General features: G+C 44.6%; 2 protein-coding genes across 2 annotated transcripts in view; both read left to right on the forward strand.

The window, feature by feature from the left end:
• Positions 1–5397, forward strand: part of cc2d1a (coiled-coil and C2 domain containing 1A) — a 17268-nt gene extending 11871 nt beyond the window's left edge. Inside the window, exons 15-29 of the mRNA XM_030778893.1 lie at positions 91–149; positions 786–902; positions 1017–1090; positions 1504–1562; positions 1854–1905; positions 2117–2216; positions 2638–2728; positions 3007–3156; positions 3376–3396; positions 3714–3769; positions 4030–4102; positions 4226–4349; positions 4637–4713; positions 5039–5086; positions 5273–5397. Of these exons, the coding sequence (XP_030634753.1) occupies positions 91–149; positions 786–902; positions 1017–1090; positions 1504–1562; positions 1854–1905; positions 2117–2216; positions 2638–2728; positions 3007–3156; positions 3376–3396; positions 3714–3769; positions 4030–4102; positions 4226–4349; positions 4637–4713; positions 5039–5086; positions 5273–5308 (1137 nt within the window). The 3' untranslated portion in view covers positions 5309–5397. The remainder of the gene's footprint in view (positions 1–90; positions 150–785; positions 903–1016; positions 1091–1503; positions 1563–1853; positions 1906–2116; positions 2217–2637; positions 2729–3006; positions 3157–3375; positions 3397–3713; positions 3770–4029; positions 4103–4225; positions 4350–4636; positions 4714–5038; positions 5087–5272) is intronic.
• A 2721-nt stretch (positions 5398–8118) lies between these two features.
• The window catches only part of mri1 (methylthioribose-1-phosphate isomerase 1), a 9924-nt gene continuing 8042 nt past the window's right edge, over positions 8119–10000 (forward strand). Inside the window, exon 1 of the mRNA XM_030780749.1 lies at positions 8119–8379. Within this exon, the coding sequence (XP_030636609.1) occupies positions 8248–8379 (132 nt within the window). The 5' untranslated portion in view covers positions 8119–8247. The remainder of the gene's footprint in view (positions 8380–10000) is intronic.

Genomic DNA, 10000 nt, shown 5'->3' on the forward strand with positions numbered 1-10000 from the left:
GCTGTGTGTATGTATATAACTATATTAAGTAAATTCCTTTCTCTCTCTCTCTCTCTCTCTCTCTCTCCCTTTTTCTCTCTCCCCGTGTAGAAATGCTTGGCTCTCTCTCACCAGTTCACCCAGATGAGTAATATTGGTGAGACCGTCAGGTGAGTAACCATACTGTGTGTGTGTGTGTGTGTGTGTGTGTGTAGGGGTGTTGCGATTACTCAAGATAATCGATATCGTCGACGATGGAAACGCGTCAACCGCAGAATTTTAAGCCGACGCATCTTTTTTTAAATTTTATGAATTTACGTTTTTGATTTCTGAAACACTTCAGTTCATTGTAACAAATGTTTTTCTTCAATATCACTACGTAATTGCTGCCACTACCAGCTGTTTTTCTATAGATTAATCTACTGACTAGTCGAATCAAACAGTCGAAAGATTACTCGACTACTCAACTCGCTTAGTCCGTAGATTAATCTACAGAAACATAACTCAGTCGTGACAGCCCTGGCAGCAGTCAGTGATATTAAAGAAGAACGTGTGTTATAATGAATTGAAGTGTTTTAGAAGTCAAAAAGGTAAATTCACAAAAACCAAAAAAAAAGTGATGCGTCGATTTAAAATACTGCTGTTGACGCATTTTCATCGCCAGTGTCATCAGTTATCTCAGCGTATCATGGCATCCCTGTGTGTCTGAGTTATGAAATTATTACAACTTATGAGCGGATTGTTGTGTGTGTGTGTGTGCGCGTGTGTGCATGTGTGCGTGTGTGCATGTGCGTGTGTGTGTCTAGGTTTGAGAAGCTGGCTGCTGAGTGTATGAATAGCATAGACATACTGAAGGCAGCGTATGCTAAAGGCCTCCCTCTACCAAAATACCACACAGAGGAACGCACATATAACACTCTCAAGTGAGTATATCCACCATCAAGTCAGTCAGTCGTTCAGTGATGAATTTAATGAATGAAACATGTGGATATTTACATCACTGTATCTCTCTCTCCCTCTCTCTGTCTGTATTTCAGGGTCAATAACATGCTGACAGCCAATGAGATGTTGTTAACTATAGTGAAAGGAGTCAACCTACCTGCTCCCCCAGGTTTGTGTGTGTGTGTGTGTGTGTCAGTGTGTGTGTCTGTATAGTTGTCTGTGTCTGTGTGTGTGTGTGTGTGTGTGTGTGTGTGTGTGAGTGTATGTGAGTGTGTCTGTGTGTGTGTGTGAGTGTGTGTGTGTGTGTGTGTGACAGAGAGAGAGAGAGATGCTGAGATGGAGATAAACAGTGAGCTTGAGAGAGAGAGACGGTGAGAGAGTGTGAGACATATGGAGATAGAGGTGGAAACTGTGTGTGTGTGTGTGTGTGTGTGTGTGTGTGTGTGTGTGTGTGTGAGAAAGAGAGAGAGTGAAGGTGATTGTGTGTGTGTGTGTGTGTGTGTGTGTCGATGATGATATTTTATCAGTGTAAACACTGATCTCTCTCTCTCTCTCTCTCTGTGTATCTAACTTGGTTATCAGGAGTGTCTCCCAGTGATCTTGATGCTAGCGTGCGCTTTGAGTTTCCATTTCCCAGTGCGGTGAGACGCATGCACATGCACACACGGTTATATACACACACCACACACCACACACCACACACACACACACACACACACACACACAGGCAAACATATATACTGCACACCTCTGCTGAATTTCCTATGACATTAAATCATTTTTTAAAAACTTACTTGAGTTGTGTGTGTGTGTGGATGTGCGTGGATGTGCGTGTGTGTGGGGATGTGCGTGTGTGTGTGTGTTTGGATGTGTGTGTGTGTGCGTTGTGTGTGTGTGTGTGTGTGTGTGTGTGTGTGTGTGTGCATTTGCAGGAAGAAGCTCAGAGGGATAAGACCGGCACTGTGAAAAACACCAGCAGCCCAGGTACAAAATTACAAACACACACACAACAAAACACAACCAAACACACCTTTAGCATTGCAGCTCTCCATATATATTCAGTTCAGGAGAAAAGGAATTCAGAATGAAACGAAATTCAGTTCTCCCTCTCTCTCTCTCTCTCTCTCTCTCTCTCTCTCCCCTTCTCTCTCTCCCTCTCTCTCTCTCTCTCTCTCTCTCATTCTCTCTCTCTCAGAGTTCAGACAGGATTTTAGATTGAACATTAACAGAAACCATCGGGGTTTTAAGAGAGTGGTCCAGTCTAAAGGCATCAAGTTTGAGATCATCCATAAAGGGTAAGACTAATCTATGCACACACATACACAAACACACATTACATAAATACTCACACACACACACACACACACACACACACACACACATTACATACACACTCACGCACATTCTCACACACTATCAGAAAAGTGTGCAGTCAGTACATTGTCAAACACTGAAATATCTGTGACCTAATCAGTCACCACAGTTACTGCCGGAGGCTGCACTGTCCAAATGGAAACTCAGCAAGTGTCAGCTGACATCTATGGTCATGCATCTGAGTGTGCTGTCCAGTGACAAACACTCTGTCCGTGTGCGTGTGTGTGTGTGTGTGCGCGCGTGCGTTTGTGTATTTGTGTCTGTGTGTGTGTGTATTTCTTTGTGTGTCTGTGTGTGTGTGTGTGTATTTGTTTGTGTGTGTGTGTGTGTGTGTATGTACAGTGGTCTCTTTAAGACAGATAAAGTGGTGGGAAATGCCCAATTGAAGCTGGAGGCTCTGGAGAAACAGTGTGATATCAGAGAGATTATAGACGTGAGTCAACACACACACACACACACAGAAACACATGCGCACATACACAAATCATCTATACACACTGTAATATATTAAAAACACCCCTGCACACACTCACAGGTACTCACCCTACCTCTTAAAGGCATTTGTATTATCACTCTCACACACACATACACACACAAACACATGCACACACTCGCGGACGCGTGTGATTTAAATGACCCCCTGCATAATAAAGACTGAAACACACACAGAGACAGTAGCGTTAGAGGAGTGTGTTGTTGTTGTTGTTGCAGGTGCTGGACGGGAGGAAGGCCACGGGAGGTAAGCTGGAGGTGAAGGTGAAGATTCGGGAGCCGTTAGGAGGAGCCCAGCTCCAGTCCGTCACAGACAAATGGATCGTTCTGGAACCTCTGCCCGTCACCCCCGACAGAGAGAAAGAACGGGTGAGGGGAGAGAAAACTGCGGTCGCTCCCGACAGGGAGAGGGAGAGAGAGAAAGAACGGATGAGGAGAGAGAGAGCGACACACACTCCTGAAAGAGAGAGAGAGAGAGAGAAAGAACGGATGAGGGAGCACAGAACAGCACACGCTGCTGACAAAGAGAGAGAGAGAGAAAAAGAACGAGTGAGGAGAGAAAAAGGAGCGCTCACTCCCGTCAGAGAGAGGGAGAGAGAGAGAGATCGGGTGAGAAAACAGCCGGGGGTCGACGTGGTGGTGACAGGGAAAGAGGGAATCGCTGGTGTTTCTCCGGGACGGCCGTCTTTTCCCGCACACTAACCTGATCGTTTTTTATTTATCTAAGCGTGTCTCTGACACGTAAACACGTTAGAGAAAGACAGACAGAGGGTGGAGAACACGGTCACTTGTGTCTGTTGGGGTGTTAATGTGGTGTCAGCGGGGAACTCTGTTTGTGATGTCATCAGAGAGAGAGAGAGAGAGAGAGGGGAAATGAAAAGAAAAGAAAAAGGGATGGTTTTTCATTCATGTTTTCTGTGTCTCAGGCTCCTTCACCCAGATCCAGACCCAGGAGTGACCATGGACAGAACGTCAAACCCAGGTAATGATGACGGTCGGTCCATCCGTCCCCGTGTGTGTGTCTGTCTGTCTGTCTTTGTCTGTATGTCTTTGTGTGTGTGTGTGTGTGTGTGTGTGTTTGTGTGTGTCTGTCCGTGTCTGTCCGTGTCTGTCTGTGTCTGTCTGTCTGTCTTTGTCTGTATGTCTTTGTGTGTGTGTGTGTGTGTGTGTGTTTGTGTGCCTATGTGTCTGTCTGTGTATATGAACTTTTTTCCTCCATGTTTTCTGTTTTTCTTTTTTCAGTCTCTCTCCTCCTCAATACAAGCTCTACAGCTTCAGCCTGCTGAACAACGAAAAGGAGAGATTGGAAAGAAAGGTGTGTGTGTGTGTGTGTGTGTGTGTGTGTGTGCGCGTGCGCGCGCATACATGAACATGTCAACTTTCATGTGCTTTGTGATTGGTGTAATTTCATGTCAGTCTTGTGGATTTGGCCCCTCAGATTGGAGACTACTCGAAGAGTAGGCGGGACCCTCCCTCAGATCTGCTGCGTGATCATAAGGACATCTGTAACAGGTTACAGTGGCAGAGGGCCTATCTGGGGAAAGGATCCTCTGCTCTCAGAGGTGACCTCACACGTCACTCACACTCACACTCCAATCACGTGCCACTGAAAAAAAAGAAACCTATTTCAACAGTTTTCTCTCTCTCACTCTCTCTCTCTATCAAACACACTCACTCACTCACTCTCACTCTCACACACTCTTTCTCCCTTTCTCTCTGTCTCACTCTCTCAAACACACTCACTCACTCACTCGCACTCTCACTCTCTCTCACACTGACTCACTCACTCTCTCTCTCAAACACACACACTCACTCACTGACACTCTCTCTCTCTCTCTCTCTCTCTCAGAATATGAAGAGGTGTTGAAGATGCTTGAACACAGTCTTGGTCAGTCAGTGACAATGTACTCCCAAAAAGGGAACAGAGTGAGTGACCTTCAGTTCAGTCCACAGCACTCAGTGTATATCTGGTGACTTACATCTGAATCCAGATCATAGAATACTTATTCACATTACATACGCTGAATCCGACAGGCGAATCTAGATTCTTGAATTCTCATTCACATTACATTCACAGTGTATCTTACACCTGAGTCCAGATTTTTGGACACATATTTATATTGATACACATAATGTTGTGTCATTTTAATGTCCAAGTCACTTCATATTGCATACGATATCTATATTACATGTATGTTGGGGTTAATGTTAATTATTGAGAAACTGTCTAAACTGTTCTGTGTGTGGTCAGGATGCTGCCAAAGAAGCTCTCTACAAGAAGAATTTAGTGGAGAAGGAGGTAGGATTTCTCAGTTCACTGCCACACTCACACATGTGTGCATACACACACACTCATCTATCGTTCTATCTGTCTATACACGAGTGTGTGTATGTATGTATGTATGTTTGCTTGTATATATACATGAGTGTGTAAAATTCTAAATTTATTCCTCTCTCTCTCTCTCTCTCTGTTTTTCTCTCTCAGCTGAATTCTGTGATAGCGAAGAGACGCTCTGTGTGAAAGGGCACACACAGGGAAGAGGAATGAACGGAGCAATGGCTGGAACACTGTTCAACATCACCCACCCACACACACACACACACACACACACACACACACACACACACAGACACACACACACTCACACACACACACACACACACACAGACACACACACACACACACAGACACACAGACACACACACACACACACACACACTCACACATACACACACACACACACACACACACACAGACATACACACACACACATACACACACTCACACACACACACACACACACACTCACACACACACACACTCATGCAGACATACACACACACACACACTCCACAGGCCCAGCTCAGTCAAACTGTCATTAACCTGCTATGCTGACATATTAGCATCCCTATCATAACAGAAAAGCACTGGGACCCCCCCTCTCTCTTTAAAGGAGTATCTGGCCAATTGGCTATAAACCAATGTAGCTTTTTTGTTTTTTATTTGTTTGTTTGTTAGTTTGTTTTTAACAAGCATTATTCACTTTTGCAAAGGCCAAGTTTTCCTATTAACTAGGATGGCAGATTGACTCTGGGCACTCTCACACACTCACACACTCTTTCACACACACACACACTCACTCATTCACTCACTCACAAACACACACTCACACACACACCAAAACACAACCAAATGCTAAGCACTTCAAGCACTGGAGCTGTCCAGTGTGCCGCCATGTCATTGTTAGTATAAGAACACTCTGGTTAATTCTTCCATTACGCTATTGTTCCTTGACTGTGACCGCTGACAGTTCACATTAGAGTCTTAATGGAACCTTATAAGGGACAGAATCTGACAGGGAAAGACACAAAGAATCAGAGAATTCAAACTGACAACGAGACAACGTCAACAGCTATCATTTGCACTTTTAAGAAACACTACAGAACAGCAAACAGACACTTCATATTCTCATTCTCCCTCTCTCTCTCTCTCTCTCCCGTTCTCTCTCTCTCTCTCTCCCTCTCTCTCTCCCGTTCTCTCTCTCTCTCCCTCCCTCCCCTTTTTTTTTCATTCTCCCACCCCCTGCTCTAAGAAGCTTCCTTTCATGTAAAAGTGTGGAAAATCCGCCCTTATATCTCAGCTATAATAGCAGGTTTGAATCTAATCTGTGCTTTCCAGTATTCTCAGATTATGGTAATCTGGCTTTGCCAGCATTTTGGGGAATTCTGATATGGGAATAATCAAGACGCTCCAGGGGGGGATTGAGGAGGGGTTTAAGAGAGAGAGTGTGTGTGTGTGTGTGTGTGTGTGTGTGTGTGTGTGTGTGTGTGGTGTTGAAGGGGATCTGGACGGGTGTTGCGACCTTAACGCCTTTCAGCGGAATGGCATCCCATAATCAGAGATTAATCTTTGGTCACGTGGGTAACCAGTGATTGACAGACATACAGATAGAGGGTACACAGATAGGAGTAAGTGTGAGACTTTTTAAAGAGGTTTTATTGTAAGAAATATGGTCTGTGGGTCTGTATGTGTGTGTGTCTCTCCGATCTGAACTAGTACTTTACTGGGAATTGCATTTATCACTGACTGGATGGATTGTGTGTGTGTGTGTGTGTCCTAATCAGTTTGTATTCTGAATCAGTAATGTGAGAAGATGGGTTTAAGACTAAGAGTTTACTGACTGAATTCGCTTCTTTTTTTCTAGGTGGGGGGGGGGGGGGGGGGGGGGGGGGTTGTTTTTTGGAGGCTCTCAGTCCCATCTCTGATTGGTCAGTTTCAAACCCAAAGGGCATCAACTTTAACCCCTCCCATCAGCAGGGCACTTATTATACAAATCAGCTCCCTGATTCCCATAAAGAACCTGTGTGTCCTTTACCCCAAAACCTACCGCTTTAACATTAGGCTTCCACGCATTGGCCGGGTGGTTGTCATGGTAACCTATTGTACCCACTAAGCCGCCACCCCTTATTGGACAAACATCTTTACAATGTAAGCCAGTCCGACAGGCGCTCACGGACAAACACTTCTCCCTTTCTTTCTTTCCTTTTGACCTCTCGTTTTCACATTCTCAGTCCCAGCTAATGCGTTAAAAATGAGGTAGAAGTTTATTTTTTAATTTTTTTTTTTCTTGCTGTTCATTTATCCAAAATATTATGGCAATCGGAAAAAAAATTGTTAATATGTGTGTAATACAACTTTGACTGTTTCTATTTTTACAGCCTCCATTGATGTGTATGTGTCTTAAGGTGATGGTTTAAAAGGCCTGTTGTCGTGTTTACCGCAGAATGAGATTGTCAGTTACCTGAGGCAGAATTACTATATTAAAAATATCAATATTGCGTCAAGTGTTTTGTGTGAGTGTCTTTATTAAGCTCGTGGTGATGACAGACTGTGTGTTGGAGAGAGGGAGAGAGCGAAGACCAAATGTTCGTTCTTGGTGTGTGTGTGCTCCCTCTAAACAGACACACAGATCTTCCTGCTTTATAAGTCAAGATTTCCCCCCCTAAAACTAAACGGGAACGTCTCCTCTTCCTCCGTTACGAAATCTTGTCACGCTCGCGGGCAGAGAACATATAGCGAGACTAACTAGGGGTGGGCGTGAGTTTTTTGGCCCGACGGAACACGTGGTTCCGGAGTTCAGTCAATGTCAATGAGTGAGTGAGCGAGGGAGAGAGAGAGAGAGAGAGAGAGAAAGGGTACTTTCAATGGGTCTCATGCGCCTTTTCCCTCTGCATCTAGCCCTTTAAAGCACACCCACAGCCCCCCTCCGTCCACGTTTCACCTCCGTTTTCAGCGCAACCTCAACGTTAGACGATTAACACTGCCAGGAAGCCAACAAGCGACAGTGCCGGGCCTACTGACACTTGATTGAGTCGTTCGTCTTCCAGAATACGGTTTGAGCGAACCACTGATCGTTCAAAAAAGAGAGAGAGAGAGAGAGAGAAAAAAAAACCGTGATCATGACTTTGGAAGCGATCCGGTACCGGGCCGGGTCTTTGCAGATCCTCAACCAGCTGCTGCTGCCGCACGAGACGGTGTACGACGAGATCCGTTCGGTCCAGGATGGTTACGAGGCTATCAAAAGCATGAAGGTAAAAGGAACTGTTTACCGGCCGCGACGCAGGCTTTCATTTCCGACCACTTTCCCCAACTGTGGCCGGTCGCTGCGTTGTAATGTGAAGCAGATGGTTTCTTTGTGTCAAGCTGGGGGGGGAACCGGGGGTCGCGCTTTTGTTCATGTGTGTGAGCGAGAGAGTGTGTGAGTGTCTGTGTGATTTGCATACGAGAGCTGGCGTCAGTGTAGCTTTGGCTCCATGTTCTGGTGGGTGTGTAACATGATCAACGGTGTGTGATTTATATACATATATGCTCCGTTTTTTCTCCCATTTACGACCTGTAGGCTACATACGCTACGGTTAGCTGAGGACAATACATGCAGTAACGAGACCGAAAGCCAAGAGAGTGTGAATTTGTCAGTTTGTTTTGCCAAACCCTCACTGTCAAAGAGCGCTCAACGGCGAGAGGAATAGAATCGTGAATCTTTTATGGTTAGGTTTCATCTTAACTTTCTGCTGCTTACCTGCTCAGATTATCCTCTTCGGACCTGTTTTATCAACCATTCATAAAAAAAAAAATTGGGGTGAACGGTTGCCTGTGGTTTGACGGGCTGCAAAGGTCGGTATTCTTCTAGCCTTCTCCGCCCTGTGAACTCAGTTTAGCTAATATGAACTGTACGGTTCTGGTAGCAGATTTAGCAACACCGATACCATTTTAATTTAGTTGGAGCTCACAATCCGTTCCACTCTTTTCCACCTTATGCAAGACTTGCCCAAACGGACAGCGTCAACTAACGCCTGGTAGTGTTACAGATAGAGGTAAAGGTTGACAGACCACGCGGGAGAATGTCTCCTGTTACGAGCTGAACGCTAATGTTGGTGCCTTTCGTTTCTGACAATATTTGCCACGAACTTCATCACCAACTGTCCCTTTTTTTATTTCAGAGGGAAAGCTCACTCCTCATTAGCCGGGACAAGGCACGGTTCATTTACCCTTTACGTTCATAAAATAACGGCGATGCAGTTAAACGTTGAAGAAAAAGTCGAGAGATTCAAACTAAGCTGAAGCAAATCTATCCATATATAATCAAACTCCCAAAACCTGTTTTATACAGAATGTGATGACAAAACCTGTGGTGATCATAGAATGGTAATGACATAATGACGCGATGGTCTGAAAGGTAGATAACATCATTGGCCGTATACCTCACACTCAGGTGATGTCATCATTTCTATTACCTTATCCTTGGTAGTGAACTGAACTGCTTGCAATGAAAAATTCAAAAGTGAATCTGTCATTTTTAGGGCTTAAAAGCAAACGCCCACGTGATTTCGGTGCCAAAAACGGCAACGAGCGGACCAATATTTCCCAAAAGCACTAGTCCCCCTAGACAACGCTGTCAAGTGTTTGTGAGAGTTGTGCCTCTCGTGCCGGTCCTTTGTTGCTGCGTGTTTGTCTGTTTGTTTTTCTTAACGTCACATTATTTTAACATGATATAATCCCTGCAGTTAGAAAAGAATTTTTATTATTAGTGTTATTATGTGATAGACTGGGCTGAATTAAAACAGTGGATAACAGAGAGCCTTGGTGAATGAATATGAAAATTAACCAGATGTTTGTGTGTGTGTGTACATATGTGAATAAACGAACCACCAC

This window comes from Chanos chanos, chromosome 7 (assembly GCF_902362185.1).
Source record: "Chanos chanos chromosome 7, fChaCha1.1, whole genome shotgun sequence".
Classification (NCBI taxonomy): Eukaryota; Metazoa; Chordata; class Actinopteri; order Gonorynchiformes; family Chanidae; genus Chanos; species Chanos chanos.